Below are 23063 nucleotides of genomic sequence, written 5' to 3'. Positions count from 1 at the left end.
TGGTTGTGGTTGAGACCAAAAAAGCTAGAGAGACTGCTGAGACAGCAAGGTCTCAGGGGAAATCCATACCGGCTTTTCTATGGAGACTCCAAAGAAATTTACACCATGGTGAAAGAAGCAAGAAGTACATCCATCAACTTGTCCGATGATATTACTCCCCATGCTCTACCATTCTACCATCAATCATTCAGGAAGTATGGTACGTATTGACATGATTCTGATCGTCGTGACACTTGTTACTCTCAGTACTAAGCTTCATTTTTGGTAGCATTACTGTAAGTTGGAGGATTTAAATATTAATAGTTTAAGCTTTTAAAATATATGGTGGTAAAAATGGCATCAAAATCAAATTTCTTGAGTTCAAATTTAGCCGTCACTCTAATAATTAAAATTGAAATATGTGTTGGTTGGCAGCGGCAGAGCTACAGAGGGGCCACCCAAAAAATTTTAAACCATAAATTTAAAAACATTTATTTAGTGCACCAATCACTATGAATTTAGAAATAAATATAACGTGCGTCATATTAAAATTTGTATTTGGAGAAGTTCAAACCTTGTAAAATAAAAAAATAAGTTCATTATCAATAGATTTTACTGCAATATATCATTGTTTTATTTATATCAACATACACATGAGTATGATATATATTGGGTCAACTGCAGAAAGCATCCTAATGTATACTTTGCTTAGCACTTTCATCCCTATTTGAAAAAGTGTGCTAAAAACACTCATATTCTTTTAAAATTGTGCAAAACACTCCCTCAATAAAAAATTTGACATAAAATTTTGTTGTAATACCCATTTTGCCCTTTTACTATTCTGAAAATGCCTAAGGGGGTGTGTATGCTAATAATCTCATAATATAGGGGTGTAATGTGCACATTAACTATATTTTACCCACTTTTAAGGAATTTCTCTCACCTTTTAAAAAAAAAAAAAAATTCTCTATAAATTTCCGCTAACAGTATATTATCTCTCTTAATATATATATATATATATATATATATATATATATATGTCAGATCAATGTAGAGAAAGTACCTCATATGGAATGAAAACTTCAATTCCTTTTATAATAATAAAAAAGAAAAAAATTATTCCCAATTAAATTTTAGTATAGTTATCAGTTTTCATTAAATATATAATTAAAAAATTAAATTAAAGATACTTATTCATTATATATAAACAACATAAATTTAATTTTTTAAAACTTTAGAATTTGTAATAAATTTTCACACACACACACATATATATATATATATATATATATATATATATGTCAGATTAATGTAGAGAAAGTACCTCATATGGAATGAAAACTTCAATTCCTTTTATAATAATAAAAAAGAAAAAAATTATTCCCAATTAAATTTTAGTATATTTATCAGTTTTCATTAAATATATAATTAAAAAATTAAATTAAAGATACTTATTCATTATATATAAACAACATAAATTTAATTTTTTAAAACTTTAGAATTTGTAATAAATTTTCACACACAGACACACTCATATATATATGTATATGTTATTATTTACATAGCAAAAAATGGGTATTCAATCTTTATAGGTAAAAAAAAAAAAAAAAAAAAAAAACCAAACAAATGGGTGTTCAATCACCTACCGTCATTATACTATTCAAATCGCGATAAAACTACGTTTTTCAATTAAATCTAACTTTTAAGAACAAAAGATTCAAAACAACAATAGTTTATAAAGTACATAAAACATCCCAATAATATACTTACAGTGCGTATCACACCCCTTGTGTACTAAATGACCATTTTCGTCATTTCAGAATATGATGCATTTTTAAATAACATGTAAAAAACATGTATATAAGGGCAATTTAGTCAAACTATAACTTAAATGTGTCAGGAGGGACCTATTTACACCAAATTGAAACTTTAGGGGTGTTTTCTGCATATGAGATGTGTGATATGCACTATAAACATACCATGGGAATGTTTTCTGCATTTGACCCAATATCTATTAGGGGTAGTAGTAAAAATTAAATATTGTGATACCAACATTATAAGAATACCAACAACAATATTTTTGGTCAATTTTTTTTTTTTAAATATTGAAACAATTGTTGAATAAATTTTAATTCTTGAAGAATGTTTTTTCTTTTACTTCTTTTACCTGTTACTTAATGCTTCCTCCTTTCTTACTTTTTAGGTTCATTTTTTTTATTGTATTTTCCTTAATATATATTAATAGGAATAATATTATAAATAAATTATAATATGTTAGCTTTATAAAATTTAAATTACATAGTACTAATTAGGCCTCCCTCACTGTTGTACTGGACTAGTGATTTTGTTTTTTCCCCATTTTTTCCTTTTTATAATTTGGACCACCCAAATTAAGATTTTTGGCTCCGCTACTGCGTGTTGGACAGAAGGCCACACATGAAGGAACGTGTTAGATGATTTAAATATTAAAGTTGCAGTTTACTTAGCTTATATGTTCTTCTAATAATCTCACACATAATTACAAAAAATTACAGGTAAAAGGTCTTTTTCATGGGTTGGCCCCATTCCTAGGGTTCACATAATGGACCCCAAATTAATTAAAGAGGTCTTGCTTAGGAATGATATTTTCCACAAGGTAAAGCACAATCCAATTTCCAAGTTGCTAGTGACTGGCATCGCAGGCCATGAGGATGAGAAATGGGCTAAGCATAGAAAGATTCTCAACCCAGCTTTCTATCTAGAGAAGTTGAAGGTAACTATTAATTTCATATTCTGTTCTTAACATCAACAGGACAATTTTTTTTTTTTTTTGAACTAACCTCCAAATGATATTTTTCAAATTCTCTTAAAAAACAATAACATGATCCTAAGACACACAATGAGTGTGAAGCCTAATTTTGACCTGTAGTATTATATTGAAAGTAGGTTCTCTTTTTCTTTCCCATGTTACTACTGTGTATTTTGTATTTTCAGGAATTACTACCTGCAATGTATTTGAGTTGTAGCGAGATGATGATTAAATGGGAGAAGCTGGTTTCAGAAAAGAGTTCATGTGAATTGGATGTTTGGCCCCATCTTCTAAATTTATCCTGTGATGTCATTTCTCGAACGGCATTTGGTAGCAGCTATGAAGAAGGTGGAAGGATATTCGAACTCCAAAGAGAACAATGTGAACTTGCGCATGATGTTCTTCAGTCATTTTACATTCCAGGATGGAGGTAAATAAAAAATATCATGCACACGGTTCAATTAATACTTTCAAACTGGAAGATTAAACTGGTATTGCTTTAAATTTAGTTATGAAAAAATTATAATTGAATATCATGCTGCTGTATGACAGGTAAGATTTACAAATGGTACAATTAAGTGATAATTTGCATACTCCTTGTTTACTTCATTTTGGTGCAATTGACTTTAATTGTTCATGTATAGGTTTCTACCAACTAAGAGAATGAGGAAAATGAAGGAAATTTATGTGGAAGTGCAAGGTCTTGTGAGGGGTATAATCAATAAAAGGGAGAGATTAGGAGAAGTTAGTGACAGTGATTTATTGGGTGTGATGCTTAAATCCAATCAGAATGAAATTAAAGAACAAAGCAACAAGGATGCAGGAATGAGTATTGACGAGATCATCGATGAGTGCAAGCTATTCTATTTTGCTGGCCAAGAGAACACCGCAGATTTGCTAGTGTGGACAATGGTTATGTTGGGCATGCACCCAAACTGGCAAGTGCGCGCAAGAGAGGAGGTTCAGCATGTTTTCGGGAACAATGAACCAGACTATGATGGATTAAATCGCCTTAAAATTGTAAGTGTTTTCTACAGATTCATTTCTGGAGTTCAGATTGCCAAATTTTGTATGGCATAATTTTTTTTCACCATAAATATTGTACTACATTTACATGTTATCTTACCTATTTCTTACATAGACAAACATCATTTATGCATGGTATAACTCATATTACATATTCACACAATTGATAATTTCCAAGATTTATTGATTGCAGGTAACAATGATTTTGAATGAGGTTCTTAGATTATACACTCCTTCATCTATGGTTACCCGAGTTACTTGCAGAGAAACAAAACTAGGTGATATGACTCTACCTCCTGGAGTGCAGGTGTTGTGCCCCTTACTCCTAGTTCATCATGATAATGAAATTTGGGGTGAAGATGCAGAAGAGTTCAAACCAGAGAGATTTTCGGAGGGGGTTGCAAAGGCAACAAAAAACCAAGGCTCTTTCTTGGCATTTGGCTCGGGCCCCCGAATATGCATTGGGTATAACTTTGCAATGTTAGAGGCAAAGATGGCTATAGCTATGATTGTAAAGCACTTCTCATTTGAGCTTTCTCCATCTTATGAACACGCTCCTTCCTATATTGCATCCCTAGACCCCCAACATGGTGCTCACATGATTTTACATAAAATATAGAAACAAGAATTTAATATTTCTTGTTTGGAAGAGTGCTCTGTATTACACCCTGCAATTCTACAACTCTATTAGACTCGAAATGTTGTCTTTCCCTGCTTCTAGATTCAATAGTCATACTGTTAGATACCTTCAAAAATAACTCGAAATGTTGTCTTTCCCTGCTTCTGGATTCGACAGTCATACTGTTAGATACCTTCCATTTTGGAATGTTTGATTCCTTCAGATGGTTTGTTGTTCTAGTTTGCTTGTAGTATTGGGGAATGCCCCTCTTAATCCTGTACTGTGGTTTCTCTTCGAATAAATAGCTTATTTATCAAAATAAATAATATTCATCCCAATTGTCACACACACAATCACTCTGTGATTCCCTATTTTAAGCACATCTGATGGCCAAATAGTGGAATGAGAGTCTATATATGCTTTCCTAAGAAATTAAGCTTGACAATGTTTGGGTAACATCAACAATTCCTTAATGTAAAATTCTTTAAGGTCAATGAAACATTGAAATCAATGCAACAGTAAGTCTAATAACCTTAATGTTTCAGTTAATATTATAAGATGGGCATGAGAGTAGTGAATTGGGTGTGGTTGACACCAAAGAAGCTTAGAGGAGTTACCTGAGAGAGCTAAGTTAATACATGAATGGGATATCCCTGCTTCATTCATGCCTTCGACCTCCAGATGAAGAAATTTGATGCTTACGACAACTGTGGCACAGCAAAGAAGAAGCGTCAGCGAAACCTAAACGGACTGTTATGCCCTAACTGCAATTGCAATTTAAAATTGGCGGTTGAATTGGGGATGGGCCTTGGGCTTAATTCCTCCTGGGCTGGGCCAATTGTTGCTTGTTTCTTAGTCTTGTTAGTTGGGCTATTGGAATGCAACTATTGTTGCTTCTTCAGGAAAAAATTAAATTAATTAAGTTGACTCTATATTTCTTTATTAATTAATGTGATACTGTACCACTATCTTAAATCAATAAGAACGAAGAAAGTTGTGAGAAAAACTACTTCAATTAGCATATTTAGAACTCTCTTATAATAATCTATCATGGGTATTTTAGAATTTTGAGTGAGTGAAAATCATAGGAAAGAGAGTGAAAGCAAGAGTTAGAATTTGGAGACTAAAATTAGTAATCTCATGTTTTTTGTCCTGTTATTAATTGTGAAATAGCTCTGTAATGAACTGTAATGAACTGTGTAAATCTTTGTATTCTTTACATGTATATGATATGTTTATTTTCTATAACAATTTTTGTTCTTAGTTTCTTGTGTTTGTCCGTCCAAATACATTCACAAAAAAAGAAAAAGAAAAAAAAAAAAAAAAAAAAAATATCCTTTCTTATTCTAAAAGGAGAGGCCTGAGTGGAAGTAGAAGGTAGAGAAACTATTAGGAAACTTCGAACCTATCAAAATCATGTGAGACAGTGAGACTCGAATCACTCAGGCGCTCATGCCTAACATATTTTAAATGTATAAGTTAGATTGTTACTGCTAATGCCAATTTTTTTTATTGCATTAATTTACGTAATTTGATGAAAGCTACTCTACAATATTGCTGCTACCCACTTTATATCGCTCTAGATGGGAATGGGTTGCGTTGGCTTGTATAGAAAATGGTTTCCATGTGAATTCTTCATTAGGTTGTTGAGCAAATTAAACCTCCTCTTGACCTTCCAGATCATCCTTTCAAAAGAAAATAGAGTTTCTGATATCATTTTATTGACATGTGTGATAGCACATCACCATTGATTTTCAGAGTCAAAAGAATTATTTCTTCCTCACTTAAGAATATATATATATATATATATATATATATATATATATATATATATATATATATAAATTTCTTGGTCCTCGTTGAAGGTTTTGTTTTACTTCTTAGTCATGGCTGCTTTGTGTAGTGACATCACATGAATGGTAGGTTCTTGTTTTGATTATATGTTACAGTTTATGACCAATATTCGTAGAATGTTAATGCAGATGAAAGTCGGCCATCAAATTCTTTTCAGGTAGTTGAAAACTATAATATTTAACAACAACAACAACAACAACAACAAAAAAAAAAAAAAAAAAAGGTGACGATCGATAATGAGAGTTTTGCTGCTCAAAACTGCAATTTTCAAACATATATATCTCAGTCTCCTTAATGTCGATTAATATAACGAGATTGCTTATGTGTCGTGTATTGAACATTACTGATACTCAAGATTTCAAATTTAATTATTTAATATTAGGACACGGTTAATGTAAGGGATGAGGTCGTCAGGTGTACCTAGTTAGGTTATCTTCTATTCATTAAAATAATAATAATAAATAAATAAACTTCGGAAAAAATCTTATAGTCTAAAATTCTTTTGAAACTTTTCAAAAGCAAGGATAAAAGTAATTATTAATGGGGAATACGTAATTACTAAGGCTGGTCAACAAACTCATGTCAATCTAGAAGTTCAAAATCAACTATTTCATAGTGCAGTGGTAATTGTACACTGTTGGAAATTAATGTTATGACTATGTGTCTAGGCTGTTTGGTATAATGCACAGAGCAGTTGTGTGCTATTGAGAAATATTGTTCAGTTATTTAGTTGGGAGAGCATAGAATTACGTGCGATCGTTTTCAAAATTTTCTCCCATCATTACAATTGGGTAAAAAGTCAAGACATTCCATTCAAATCGGAACGTGTATAGGGCCATCGGATTTGCAAGACCACCATCTATAATGCCCATTTTTATTAAAACAAATAATTTGATATATATATATATATATATATATATATATATTATGATGTTATATTTGAAATTAAGGAGTGTAACTTATTTGCATATTTTTTTAAAATTGAGAGTGTTTTATATGGTTATGAGTTGATATGCACCATACAAATATTACTTAAGTGCACTATGTAAGATATTTTCTTATATTTGTGGCACACATGATTTGGACATGTGATTTACTTCTATTATTTTGGTGGTTAAATAAAATAGATATCAGATTAATATTATATTATTTAGTAAACTTATTAATTGCCTTTTTGGTAATTATTAGAGAAGTGTTTTCCTATTTATTCCTTATTTTGATAGAAAGTGGAATTAAAGTTACTAAAAGGAAAACTGGTCCTCTCTCTGTCTTTATAAAAGTACATATTCCCATCAGTTATGTATGCTAATGAAAACAACAAGCATAATGTTTATGTATGCAAAAGGCCAAGAGGAAGAAATCGGTTTCCACGCTTTGGCTATTGCAGTTTATCACGTTATTCGTTCCGCAGAAAGGATCTCGATATTGGACTTGATCTCTACGATATTTGCATTCACAGATCGAGATATTTATATCTAACTATATTTATTTATGCATTATAGGTATGTAAGAATAATGAAGTTCTAAGATTTGAGATTCATGTTTATTTGTGATGAATAGTTTGCATGAATAAATTATAGTTTACATGTAGTATCAGAGCTTACGGTTTATAAACTTATTATTTTTTCATTAATGTTGCATAAGTTTAAAATAAAATTAAATAATTGTATGCTTTAATTTTATAGAATCGGCGCACATGTATATATATATATATATATATATATATATATATATATATATATATATATATCTGTTTATATATTATATGAAAAATTTTAGTACTCCAAATATTTTGGATCAGTGTGTTATTTGGGTTTAGAAACCTTGATTTCCGAACATAATTGAATTGCTTAAAAGTTAATTAATGACACGTGTATGCATATGTAAAATAATAAGACAAACAATATGTCAATTCATGCATTTGCTTTTTATTTCAGTGCATGATGCGAATAACAATTTGATTTGAAAACTTTTAGTGGCTATTTTTTTTGTTACTGTTTTCATGAAATCAATTTGCATATCAATTATTATTATTAATTACAGATTATATTTTATTAATTATCTAAAAATTAATAAAATATTAAATAAATAAAGTATGTGTATTTATTTATTTTATTAAAGAAATTTGTATTTTTAGAATTATACGTGAGTCTACAAATTTAATTTAATGTTATTGGATATGCAAATAATTATTGTTTTGTACCCATACATACATACAAATTTGAGAATCAATTTTAAATTGATTCAATTATGATCTTTAAGTTCGAAAATAAAAATAATATATTTTGTTATGTATATAAAGTAAACTGATATTTTTATTTAATTTTTGGACTTTTAAGTTTCTTGGATCGAACCTACCTAAATTTGGATTGATCAATATGAGTATGCGTGTATAATGTTAAATGGGTAAATTAATGATGAATCAATCACTATCTAATTTAATATTCATATTATGTGAGAGTTAGTAGCTACCAAAGTGGCATAACCATAATGATTGATGAATATTAATTTTAGTAGTAGACATAACTAATGATGAATTAGTTACAAACTAGTTCAATATTCATATTATGTAAAGGTTGGTAGCTACCAAAGTGACCCAATCATAATGGTTTATGAATATTAATTTTAGTGGTAAACATAATTACAATATTTCATGAATTATGATGCTTATGATTTTTTTTGATATCCATGAGTATTTAGTTTATTTAATTATGAGAAATAATTCTCCAAAGGGAATTGTTTTTCAAGTGATTAAATGAAAATTAAGGGATTACATGTATTTTTTAATTAGTTAAATATAGAATATCCAAATATAATTTATCTGTTTAATTAAAAAATGTATCACCAATAAAGGTATACATATAAATACAAATAAGCATTATTATTAGTATTTTATAGTTGCCACCCAAATGGATACTATAGTTATACATTGTATTTATATTTTATGTTATATATACATGTTATGAACTCAAAGCATTATTGTTGTTAGTATTTTATCTTATTATGTTTGTTTTATTACATCCCTTAATTCGCATGCTACATCTATTCTGCTTTTCAATAGGATTAACTTCTCATAACGGAATAAGTAAGTTAAGTTCAAAATTTCGGAGAGATCGAACAGATTAAGTATTATGGTTATGCGAATAATTGTACCCCATAGTGATAGTGTTAAGGAATAATTGACTATAAGAATGTTTTCGTATTGTAGATAAATATCTAAAACGAAAGTTATTAATTGATATCACTACTATACATTTTTGTTGATACTCATGTATGAACATATTTTTGAGATGACTAATTTTGCTGTAAAATTAAGAACCTTAGGGATGATTGTAGATGAAAATTTTGTCGTTCAATTTATTCTCAATTTCTTGTCTACTGAATATGGGTCATTTCAAATTAATACTATTAAGACAAGTGAAAAGTGAAAGAATTGACCATTATGTTAATTTAGGAGGAGACAAGGTTTAAGTAGCAAGGTAATCATTATGTTCGTCTGATGACTCAAGAAGTGATAAAGAAATTTGGGAATAAGCTTGAAAAGGCATTAAGTGAGCAACACCCAAAATTAAAAGATTTAGGTCAATCTACTAAAACAAATGAATGTAATAATGAAAAAGTGTCATTTATGTATTGAATACTTTTAGAAAGATTACATGAAATATAAAGAATGATTCGAAAAATAATTGTAAGCTTTTGGTTTTTGTATATTTCAAATTACTTGTTGAAATTCTTTCTACTACATGATAAGTTGACTTAAGTACTAATATTTATGTTTCTAATAGATGCAAAGATTTCTTATGCCCTAAACCATAAATTCAAATGAGAATTTCTTATTTATGAGAATTGGGAAAAAGTTTTGTTGAAACCATTGAAATATTTTGTTTAGTCTTAGACAATGGATTTTATTTAAATTGTTTTAAACTTTTATATTTCTTCAATTTCTCTTAATTTGATTTTATTTCAAAACATTATATTAATGATTTTTTTCTTTAAGTTTGATAATGATGTTTATTCAAGAAATTCTAATTTGTGAGTTATAGTATTATTGTTGATGATTTCTGTAAATTCAAACTTGATAGTTTATTTATTAAAACCCTTTTGACCTTACATCATAATGTTATAATTAAGTGTAACTCAATTAATGAAAATTCATATATCTTGTGGTATAAAAGACTGGATAATATTCAGTAAAAGGTTAGGAAAATTAGTAAATGATGTGATTCTTTTGTATCTAAACTTTACTGATTTTGGTGTGTGTGTAGAATGTAGTAAGGGTAAACAAACCAAACACACAAAGAAATGAGCCACATGAAGTACAGAACTTCCTGAAATTATTCATACAGACATTTGTAAACCTTTTGATGTTCCATATTTTGGTGAAGAAAAGTATTTTATTGCTTTTATAGTTAATTTTTCACATAATGGATATATCTATTTGTTGCATGAAAAATCTTAAGTAGTGAGTACTCTTGAAGTATAAACGGGGTTAAAAAACAACTAGATAGAAAAGTGAAAATCATAAGATCATATAGAGGTGGTGAATATTATGGAAAGTATAATGAAACGGGGTTCATATGCTAACCGTTTGCTAAATTCCTTGGAATGCATGGCATTTGTGCTCAATACACTGTGTCAGGTATGCCACAGCAGAAACGTGTAGCGGAAAGGAGTAATTGTACTCTTATGGATATGGTTAGGAGTATGTTAAGTAATTCCTCGTTACCCATAATGTTGTGGATGTTAAGTCATATAAAGAGTACAAGCTTTACTATCCTAAACATAGTACGATAATTATTGAAATCGGTAATGTCAAATTCATTGAGAATGGTGAAATCAGTGTGGGAGTGATAAAAATAAGAATGTGATCATTCCAGAAGTTAGGGTACAAATCTCTTTACTTATAACTTCTAAAGAAATAATTGTTCCTTCAGTTGTTGAACCGTATAACAACGAAGAACAATTAAATGATTAACAACTTCATGATGAGATTGTCATCAATGAATAGATTATAAAAAAACCACAAGGAATAATATTAAGACGATCTCAAAAAGGAAAGCTGCTATTCCGGATGACTCTGTCTGCAAGAATTTGATTTTGATTGATTTTCTGAATGGGAGTTTAGAAAGAGGAAGTCTATATGGAACAACCTGAAAGTTTTACATTAGAGAGTAAAGAATACATGATCTATAAACTTAAGATGTCAATATATGAACTTAAACAAGCTTCCTGACAATAGATTTATTTTCCTTTGTTAGCATATGTAGTTGCCTGATTTGGATTTCTTGCATGTATTTTTATAGGGAGACAATAATGTGGTACATTGAAGCTATACATGAGTTGGCCATAACAATTGGAAGTAGGCTAGGAGAGAGTATGGGGTTCTGTAGTGATTTGTTCAAGGGATGGCAATGCCAACTTAGATTAAACAAATACCATTTCAGTCCTCAAACTGTAGGATTAACTGGAGCTCTGATGCACTCAGACGCTGGATTTCCTACAGTAGTACATGACGACGAAATGATTAATGGTCTGAAAGCTGTGGACAACAAGTCTGGTGTGCTTTTCCCCATTGATCCAACGCCAGGAACCTTACTTGTCAATGTTGGAGACCTTGGCATGGTTAGTAAAATGGCCAACCAATTTGTTTATGTTTGGATCACAAGAAAATGTCTCTCTTCATGCGGGGTGCAACAATTAATAGCTCCAATGCAAAATGCACACATGTTTTCTTTTGTATATGGATCTGATAATACACTAATAATCTGAATCTCTGATAATTTATTAGCTAAGTAAACTAGACATGTAATACAGTAATATATATGATCTGATAATAATTCAATTCGATATAATATGTTATACATATAGTGTCAAATGTTGTAATACAAATATTTACATTTTCAATGTCTAATGATGTGAACAGGCATGGAGCAACGGTAGATTTTGTAATGTGAATCATAGGGTACAATGCAACGATGGAAAAATACGAACATCAATGGCTTGCTTTGTGTTAGGACCAAAGGAGGGGAAAATGGAAGCACCACTTGAACTGGTGGACACTGAACATTCCCGTCTCTTTATTCCTTTCACTTTTCGAGAATATATGAGTCTCCGGATCTCCACCAAATTACCAACTAGTGAAGCTCTGCAGCTTTTGCAAACCGCTTCTTGAAGATGTTGAAAAATAAACTTAATTTTAGTATTTAATTCATCATTTTAAGTATTTATCTTACATAGTGTATGAGGGCATTTAACATGTTAGTGGGTAGTAAATTATCTTAATGAGAATTAGTATATGAGAGTTAGTGTGATGATGAAGGTTATGTAAAACCAAGGGTCATGGGAGTTAAGTCTAAATGATTATGTTAGTGGGAATTAAACCTCATAAATACCATGTTAGTGGGAGTAGTGGGAGTTAAGCCCAAAAGTTATGTTAGTGTGAGTAATTGGGCACTTAAATGTAATTGTTACACCTATGTTCATGTGGCCTATATATTCATGTACTCTAGTCAAATAATAATAGAAATGGAATACAAATAATTTTCCAAGTATTCCTTCATATCATTCTCTTCCAAATATTATAGTGTTGTGTGTGTAACTAGGCCACTATTTCTAACAAAGTGGTATCAGAATAAAGTCAGAAAGTGGTATCAGAGTAAAAGCCAACAAAGTGGTATCAGAGCCAGATTTCATATTCAGACACTAGACGATCCTAAAGGCGTGACGAAGTTGATCCTAGATGGTCCAACATTTTAAGGAAAGCATATTTCTCCTCGATGATGAAGAAGAAGGGAAAATATATTTTCTTAGTGAGAATATGATGTTCTCTAATTACAAGAGAATGAGAATCATCATGACTTCATACCTCAAAGCATGTGATTTGTGGAATGTTGTTGGATTAGAGCCAAAGAATGGCATGTCCAATAAGCTTCGAGAAAAGAAAGAAGAAAAGGCATTGGTAGTGTTGTAGAAAGCAATACATCAAGAAATTTGGGTGTATTTTGGAGAATCCAAAACTCCAAGTTGTGTTTGGAAGATGCTCGAGACCATCGTTTCCAATCATAGAAGTGAATCACTACCCATGGAGTATTGGGTATAATGCTTTGAGGATGATGAATTTACGAAGGCTGATTATGAAAGTTTAGAAGCAAAATTTGTGCAGAATGAAGAGGTGTACAACACAAATGAAATTGAAGAAATTAAAGATTCAAAAGTTGAAGGCCAAAGTGAAATGGTGAATAAGGAAAAAATAAAGAAAGGTGTTGAAGAAAAGATTGAAAAAGTGGAGGAGATTGAAGTGGAAAGAGAAATTAAAGAAGAAGAAGGTGCTAAAGAAGAGACAAAAGTTGATGAAATTAGTGAGTTAACAATTTCAGGTATGGTTCCAAATTCCGATTTCAAAGAAGTTAGATATAACTTATTTGATAAAATTTTGATTTCTTCTTATTTATCCCAATTGAGAAAAGAAATCAAATATTATGATAATTGTGTTCATGTTGTGGAGAATGATGAACTTTTCTTGGAGAAAGTTATTCTAACAAAGTATGAGATTGAAGCTCAAGATGATAATAATTTCTCAAATTATATTTTGAAAAATGGTTTAGAGAATTTTGTAATTGACACAAGTTAGGTGAATATGGAGTTATTTTTTGATTTCAAAAAAGAAGCACATAAGAAGTTCAAGAAGTTTTAAGAATTCAAGAAGAGAGAAAATGAATGTTGCGCCCATGTGAAAAAGATAAATGTTGATCATAAGAGGGCATTATTCAAGCATTTGAAGAAGTTTCACAAGCCCTACACATCAATGGAAATGGCCAAGAAGAATGAAGCTATTGAAGGAGGTCGAATTGAAGATCAACCATCAAACCTTTGATCGAGCTCCCAAGATTAATAAGAAGGGTTTTAAAGGTATAAAATCAAGTTTAAAGGGGGGTGTTAAAAAATAAACTTGATTTTAATATTTAATTAATCATTTTAAGTATTTGTCTTACATAGTGTATGTGGGCATTTAGCATGTTAGTGGGTAGTAAATTATCTTAATGAGAATTAGTATATGAGAGTTAGTGTGATGATAAAGGTTATGTAAAACTAAGGGTCATGGAAGTTAAGTCAAAATGGTTATGTTAGTGGGAATTAAACCTCCTAAATACCATGTTAGTTGGAGTAGTAGGAGTTAAGCCTAAAAGTTATGTTAGTGTGAGTAATTGGGCACTTAAATGTAATTGTTACACCTATGTTCATGTGGCCTATATATTCATGTACTCTAGTCAAATAATAGTAAAAGTGGAATAAAAAATAATTTTCCAAGTATTCCTCCATATCATTTTCTTCTAAATATTATAGTATTGTGTGTGTATCTAGGCCACTATTTCCAACAAAGTGGTATCAAAGTAAAGTCAGAAAGTAATATCAGAGCAAAAGCCAACGGAGGATTATGGAAGAACTTGTTTGAAAATATGAATGAGAGCAAAGTATAATACAAGTTAGATACATCTAATTATCAATGTTACAGTACTTTTTAAAAGTTAAGAAAGTGGTTAATTAGTTAGTAATTAGACGTGAAGTATTAAAATAAGAAGCTAAATATTTAGCTTCCAAATGGCTAGGAAACATACTAAAGTTTCTTTATTTGCTTTTTCTACTATTTGCTTGTTTCTGTGTTTTATTTATCTTCCATTTTGTAGGTCTCCTATATGTATTCGTCGAAGAAATCTATAATAAAGCTCTCATTCTGGTTTCTTTTATCTTGCTAAATGGCTTTTGTGTTTAGAAATTTGAGTTATTTTATGTCAATTATTCAGTGTTATATGATTGAAATGCATAACAAACTTTAAACTTTTTAGAAATTTGAGTTGATTTATGTCAATTATTCAGTGTTATATGATTAATATATATACACACACACACAAAACTATTAACATTTAGAATTAATTAGTTGCATATATATACCTTTAAAAATAATAATTAGTGGTATTTGAAGATAATGATTCGAACCTGAGTCACAAACATTAATCTAGCTTAGCTTGATTGAGGCTCACAATTATGTTACTCATTTAAGTATTTTGCCAAATGTAGAAATGTGTCCAAGCCTCCCGTGTATTAATTGATGGTAAAGAGATATTGCTAAATATTTATTTTATTTATTACAGTATTTTATAAGAATAAATAAAAAATTTATGTAAATTATTGTTTAACATGAATATAACAAAATTAAATTATTGGATATATTTTAAAACTGAATATAAGGGTAATAATTAAATTATTGTGAAATGGGTTTCCTGTCTTTGGCCCAACAGCTTGTTTGTTCAAATGTCAATTGGTGGGTGGGGATTTGGGTTTATCGAGTGTGTTCTTGCCTTAGGGTTAGTTGTTTCTGTCTCTGGGCCTTGTTCTGGGCCTGGCCCAGTCCCATATACAATTCTTTGTTTTCTGGGTTAATTTCACTACACCCTCTCAGGTTTGGTCAAATATTACATTAAAATACCTTTTGAAAATTACTATCACTCAAACCCCAAATGACTTTTACGTCACTGACATCGTCAAAAATGGGTATGATACGATATTTTTACCCTCATTTTTTAAATGTCTTTTAGTCTAAAACATTGTAATTGAATAAGGATGAAATTACCCCCTTCGATTATCCAACACCACCAACCAACACCCTCAACCTCACTCTCAATATCATGAATACTTTCCTTCAATTAAACTGACCTTCAAATTTTGCTTTTATGGTCTTTCTTCAGTTTGATCAAGCTATGTCCTAATATAGTGATCTTCTCTTCACTCTTTTTGTTATCAATATTGTTTTTTTTTTTAATTTTTTATAAACAATTAAATAAAACCATCATTCAACTCGCATCAATTTATTTCAATTTGAGCTATTTTCTTCTTTGGATTTAAGGGCAAATAATAATGTGTTGATCATGATTTTGTCCATCCCCATAACATAAAATTGCAGAATTGTGGCAATTTATATATAGAATGTGGTATTATCATTTGTCCATCCCATAACATAAATTTCAAAAGGAAAGCCTTTTTCCATACCCTTACCTTCGAAACTTAAACAGAGAAAATTTTGTTGATCATGATTCTGTTATACTAAAAAGTGTGTCTAGAAATATGCATAACGGGACTACTACACCCAGCAGCAATCGGGCCTGCTCGTAGATTGTACCATCAATAAAACTTGGCCTCCTGAACAGCAAGCCCATATTGCCCATAAGACTTTTTTTTTTTTTTTTTTTTTCAAAAATTAAAGCAATTTTCATTGATAAAGATGATATTTACAAAGAAAACCTTGGGCCCAAAAAAGAAGCAAGACAAGGCTTGAAACAAGTCTGATAACCGGCCCAACTACGAAAATACATTCCAAATAAAAATAATTACCAGCAACGGCAGTAACTTTGACAGAGGCTAAAATTCAGTCTGGTGACATTGGAGCTGCAACCGAGCCGCTGAGGATTAGTCTGGCGGGCGAAGGGGGGTTTGCAGTAAGACGAAGAGATGTTCCAGTCCACGAGAATAGAGCTCAATGATGAAGAATCACGGAGGCATCCCAATTTCAGAATTGCAGAAATGGTGGAACAGATCTTCGCGCACACAACTCTTTGAGAGGCTTTCTTCCCTCTGAATATTCTAAAGTTCCTTTCCTCCCAGGTATGATACACAAAAGCTGATAGCCCCAATTTTCTATGAAGATTAACTGAGTTGTTTGCCCTCCATTGATTGCTTGCCCACTGAATAAGTGGATACCAACTCATGATGCTTGTGTGAATGTTCAGTTTGTATTTAATAAAATGCCACAGAGGGGAAACAAATGAACAATTTATAAAAATGTGGTCATGAGTTTCAGTAGACATGTTACAAAGGGGGCAAATGTTGATGTGCTTAGACATTAATTTGCTATCAAGAGTTAGCAATTTTGATTGGACTGCCAGCCAAATAATGAACTTCATTCATAGGATGGATGGGGAATTCCAAACTAAGTTGTGCCATGGTGCATTAGGAAAGTCCCCCACCAAATATGATACAGTGTGACTGAATGAGTATAGTCCATTTGGGGAAGCTGTCCACTTCTTAGTGTCCCTTGTAGAAGTAACTGGGGCAGGTAGGTTAAGCAATTCTGGGATGACATTGGTGAGGGAAGAGGGAAATGACCAATTGTTGTTAACAATGAAGTTATCAAGAGTTGTATCTCCATGAAAACCTCCTTTAGTTAGTACTGATATTGGGAACCTTGAGCATAGGGGCCCCCCTAAAACCCAATTATCCCACCATGGAGTTGTATCTGCCCCATTACCAATAGAATGCTTGATTAGATTTCTGGCAGAATGTCTTAGTTGGAACATTTTCCTCCAGCTCCAAGAGCATGGCTGTGGATAGTTTAGAGTCCACAAGTTTCTAACTTTGAGGAGCTGAGAGTGGCACCATTTTACCCACAGTCTATCAGAATAATCTGTTTGGAGATCCTAAATGAATCTCAGAATACCAGCCCTATTAGCAATCTCCAAATTAGGAAGCCCCAAACCATCTGCAAGTTTAGGAGCACAAACCTTGCCCCAAGCAACCTTTGATCCTGAAGCTTTCAATTATGGGCCTGACCAAAGAAACCTTCTGAAAAATCTTATTTAATTCATTAATTACCCCCTTTTGGTAATATGAAGATATTGCACCAGTAATTTTAAGTGGAGACAAGCACTGATTTGATTAATTATAGTCTGCCTGCATAAGAAAGAGATCTTGATGTCTAGTTAGTAATTCTGTGGGTGATCTTGCTTACCAGTAAGCTATAATGCTCAGCTTTGAGGCTAGTTGAGATGAGAGGCACTCCTAGGTATCTCACTGGGAGTGTGGCTGCTTGAATGCCAAGTAGAGAAGTGATCTCATTCTGAGTGTGATCATTGATGCCTGAGAAATACACTGAACTCTTTGATAGGTTGATGTTCAGGCCAAACATTGAGCTGAAAAGATTTAAAACAGACTTTAGAATTGAAACTGAGCAAATGTCCCCATGGCAAAACAGTAGCAAGTCATCAGCATAGGATAGATGAGTTATTTTTTTATCCCTGCACCTCCAATGGTACTTGAAAGATGATACTTTGCACACAGAGTTAGTAACAATAGAAGAAAAAACATCCATAACTATGACAAAAAGGAATGGAGAGATGGGATCTCCATGTCTGAGACCCCTTTTCCCTTTGAAATGGCCTTAAAACTCACCATTTAAGGCAGTGGTGAAAGAAAAGGATGAGATACAAGCTTTGATTAGTGCAATAAACTTAGGAGGGAAGTTTTACAGAAATAGATAGCTGATAATAAAGTCCCATTTCACTGAATCAAATGCCTTCTTGAGGTCCACCTTGATTGCACATCTTGCAGGAGTCCCATGTTTGTGATATCCTCTTAGCAACTCATGAGCTAGGAGAATAAGTGTTGGCCTAAGGATTCTATCTAAAGGTCAATCTTATGTTTTGATGATTACAATCCATTAATGATGTTTATGTACTAATATTTTCATTGAGTGAAGTACAGTTGGTCAATCATTCAATCCTTAATGATGAGCTAGAAGTTCCATTTCAAGCATTCCAAACACTCAAGAAATGATTTCAAAGCATCAAAGTGCAAGAAAATAAAGAAGAACTCGGTCTTCAAAGATCATTCAAGCTTTTCAGCAAATCTTCATCAAGCCTAGACGATCATAATCAAGAAATGAAGAAAAGGGTAGATAGGATGGTGAGATGCTAAGGTTCAATGTCAAAGTTTAGTTGGATATATTTTGAAGCTCAAAATTACAATTCATGCATATCATTCTCATCTCATCTCTCAAAGAACATAAAATTAGCTCATTAGGTTTTTAAACACATTCATATGAGCCTTACATCATACTGCATTTCATTTCAAGCCTCCTACTGAAAGTAAAGAAGGTTCTACAAAAAGTAGAGAAGGCTCTACGAAAGTAGAGAAGGCTCTAAAAATCTAGAGAAGGCTCCACTTTTCTATTGAGCCGTCTCCTTTTCAGAAAAAGAGCCTGCTCCACTTTTTTAATAGAGCCGCCTCCATTTGAAATTGAGCCTCCTCCACTTTTGCAAAGAGCCGGCTCCTTCTAGGGTTTTGATCTACAACGGAAACTTTTTCATTTATTGTTGTCCAACCACCTGCAACAGCTATATCGACCATTGTTTATCTATAAATACAGAGGTTGGTCTGCATCAAAAAGTAACACAATTACAGAGAGCATTTTACCATTCCTAAAAAGCATTAAAGAAGCATTCGTTGAGCTTTCATTCCTTCTGCTTTCATTTCCTCTCTTCATTTCATTCTACTGTAGTAATTCTGGGCTTCAGATATATATTCATCTTTACTATAGTCGTGAGCAGAACTGTGTACTTCTATCTTTGAGAGATTTATTGTACAATTCATTTCTTTTCAAGTTATTGTAAAAGGGTTGGTGCGACCCAAAAGAAAGTCTAGGAGAAGGGTGTTCTCTTAGCAAGGAAGAGAAGCAAGGTCTTGCTTAAACTGAAGGTTTGCTCTCCACCATTAAGGAGAAACTTAAGTGATTTTGGGAAGTCTCAAGGGGGACCTTGAGCCGAGGAGTAGGAGTTTCCGAGCCTCGCTAAATCGCCGAGTCATTGTTTACAATCTCTCATCTCTATCTCTCTTATACTTGTGCCATACACTGCTTGAATATTTCAGTTTCTCTGTGATTAATAGTCTGTTAGATTTAATATTTTTAAATTACAAAAATTGGCCCTTGACTCTATTCACCCCCCTTTCTAGAGTCAATTAGTGACTAACAATTGGTATTAGAGCCTAATCTCTAGAAAAAGATCTGACCATCTTAGAGAACGACCATGGCCAATACAAATTTTCATCAAGAAGGTCAATCTAACAATAGACCTCCTTGGTTTGACAGAAATGACTACAACTACTGGAAGATCAAATTGAGAGCATTTCTAAAAGGTGTTGATATAGATGTCTGGAAACCCACAGAAAAAGGGGACCACGTTCCAACCAAAATTGTAAATGGTGAAACTGTTCCAACACCTGATATTGAATGGACCCTAAATGATTGTAGGCTTGTACAATGTAATGTCAAGGCTATCACCAATCTCTATTATGCTTTAAGCAAAGACGAATTCAATAGAATTTCGGATTGCGAAACAGCCAAAGAAATTTGGGATAAACTTGAAGTTACCTATGTAGGGACCAGTCATGTAAAGGAATCCAAAATGAATATGCTTGTCCATAAATATGAACATTTCACTATGAACAACAGAGAAACTATTAGTGAAATGTATTCTCATTTTACTAACATTGTGAATCCTTTGAAGGCTCTTGGAAGATCATATACATCGTCCGACAATGTGAGAAAAATTCTTAGGTCTCTGCCTAAAAACTGGGAAGCCAAGAAGACCGCCATCCAAGAGGCCAAGGATCTCAATACACTCCCCATAGATGAACTTATTGGCTCATTAATGGCTTATGAGTTAGAGATGAATGATAGAGATGAAGACAAAGAAGCTCAAAAGAAGGATATAGCTCTTTAAGCCTCTGCGAAAGAAGTTACAATTGATAAAGCTCTTAATAATGAAGAAGAAGAAGAAGTTGCCTTCATTACCAAGACAGTGAGAAGAGTTCTTCAAGTGAAAAAATTCCAAAAGAGTAACAACTTCAAAAGAAATGGTGCATCAAGTGAGCAAGGAAAAAGAGAAGCACCTACATGTTTTCATTGTGGAAAACCGGGACATTTCAAATCCGATTGCTTTGCCTACAAAAATGAAAAGGAAAGGAAAAAGAAAGGCAAAGCCATGCGAGCTACATAGGAAGATGATGATTCAAATGGATCCGAAAGTGACGATGAACTCAATGAATTGGTCAATCTTTGTCTCATGGCCGATGAAGATGAGGTAAATTCTAATCATGACTCATTTGATTTAGAAACTTCATATGATGAATTAGTTGATGCACACAATTATTTGCTAGATGCTTTCAAAGAATTACATGATGAATTAGGCAAAATGGTTCAAAAGTGTGCTAGCCTTAGAAGAGAAAAGCTTATCATCTCTCAAAACCTTAAAAAATCTCAACTTGAAAATGAAACCTTGAAAAAGGAAAAAGAATTAGCTAAAGAAGCAGCCTCAATTGAGTTAATTTTTGAAAATGAATCATTGAAAGTCATTATTGAGGATCAAGTTGAAACCTTAGCCAAATTCACAAAAGGCAGAGAGAATTTAAGCATCATTCTTGGAAAGCAACGAAATGATTATACTAAGGATGGGCTTGGATTTGATCCTCATAACAAAGATTCATGTTTATTAAAAAGGAAAAAACCCTTGAACAATTACTTTGTTAAAAATCTCTCCTTTAGTGCAACATGCAATTATTGTAAAAAGATAGGACATAAAATCAATCATTGTCTTAAAAGAACTTATGTGCTTCTTCCTAACTCTCATGGACCCAAAAGAATGTGGGTACCAAAAGAAGATTACTCAAATTCATTTTGTAGGTTTGCGTGAAGTCTTTATATTCATCCAAGGACAAATGGTTCCTTGATAGTGGATGCTCAAGACATATGACGGGAGATCAATCAAAATTTCGCTCTATCAAACCTCACAAAGGAGGAAATGTTACATTTGGCGACAACTCAAAAGGCAAGGTCATTGGCATTGGAACTATTGGTATCTCCTCTTCCTTAACTATTGATGACGTTTTACTTGTTAAAGGCTTAAAACACAACTTATTTAGTAATAGCCAACTATGTGATAAAGGGTATGATGTTTTGTTTAAATCGGATAAATGCATTGTCAAAAAGGATAATAATGAAGTTTTTCATGTTCTAAGAAATGGTAATGTGTATACTTTGCTTTTATGTGAATTACATGATCAAGATGTCAAGTGCTTTGTATCCTCAAATGAAAATTGTTGGTTGTGGCATAGAAGGTTAGGTCATGCTAGTATGGATTTAATTTCAAAGCTATCTAGAAATGAATTAGTCAAAGGCCTCCCAAAGACTAATTTTTCTAAAGATAAAACTTGTAGCGCATGCCAAATAGGTAAGCAAATTAAGACATCGTTTAAAAGGAAAAAGGACATAACGACTACAAGGCCACTTGAATTAATTCATATGGACTTATTCGATCCAGAGAGAACTGCTAGTCTTGGTGGAAAACTCTATGCCTTTGTCATCATTGATGATTACTCTAGATTCTCTTGGGTATTTTTCCTTACACACAAAAATGAGGCTCATGCAATCTTTGCTAAATTTTGTAAGAGAGTCGAGAACGAGAAAGAATGTAAGATTAAGTCCATTAGAAGTGATAGAGGAAGAGAGTTCAATAACCAAGATGTAGAAAGATTTTGTGATGAAAATGGATACAATCATAATCTTTCTGCTCCTAGAACTCCTCAACAAAATGGAGTAGTTGAAAGGAAAAATAGGTCTCTCCAAGAAATGGCTAGGACTATGTTAAATGAACATAAATCTCCTAGAACTCTATAGGCCGAAGCCGTTAGTACCTCATGCTATGTCAAAAATAGAGTAATCATTAGAAAACTTCTTAATAAGACTCCTTATGAACTTTGGAACAAAAGGAAGCCAAATATTGGATACTTTAAAGTTTTTGGGTGTAAATGCTTCGTGTTAAATGACAAAGATAGTCTAGGAAAATTTGATCCTAAATCGGATGAAGGTATTTTTCTAGGTTATTCAACTCGTAGCAAGGCATTTAGAGTGTTCAACAAAAGAACACTAGTGGTTGTAGAATCTATACACGTCGTATTTGATGAATCACCATT

General features: G+C 32.1%; 2 protein-coding genes across 2 annotated transcripts; both read left to right on the top strand.

The window, feature by feature from the left end:
- Positions 1–2529: 2529 nt before the first annotated feature.
- Positions 2530–4673, top strand: LOC132310344 (cytochrome P450 72A397-like). Its single transcript, XM_059808527.1, has 4 exons — positions 2530–2731; positions 2953–3197; positions 3412–3787; positions 3987–4673. Exons 1-4 carry the CDS (start codon positions 2561–2563, stop codon positions 4410–4412), a joined length of 1218 nt encoding a protein of 405 aa, XP_059664510.1. The 5' UTR covers positions 2530–2560; the 3' UTR covers positions 4413–4673.
- Positions 4674–11579: 6906 nt separating this feature from the next.
- LOC132309693 (2-oxoglutarate-dependent dioxygenase DAO-like) lies at positions 11580–12438 on the top strand. Its single transcript, XM_059807979.1, has 2 exons — positions 11580–11888; positions 12190–12438. The coding sequence occupies exons 1-2, from the start codon at positions 11580–11582 to the stop codon at positions 12436–12438; spliced, it is 558 nt and encodes a 185-aa protein (XP_059663962.1).
- The last annotated feature ends 10625 nt before the right edge of the window (positions 12439–23063 follow it).

The sequence above is a fragment of the Cornus florida genome, unplaced genomic scaffold, assembly GCF_030987335.1.
Source record: "Cornus florida cultivar Cherokee Brave unplaced genomic scaffold, ASM3098733v1 CherokeeBrave_3.0.0_Hap2_Chr05, whole genome shotgun sequence".
Lineage (NCBI taxonomy): Eukaryota > Viridiplantae > Streptophyta > Magnoliopsida > Cornales > Cornaceae > Cornus > Cornus florida.
The sequence above is the reverse complement of the archived record's forward strand: the minus strand, read 5'-3'. Positions and strand labels throughout refer to the sequence as shown.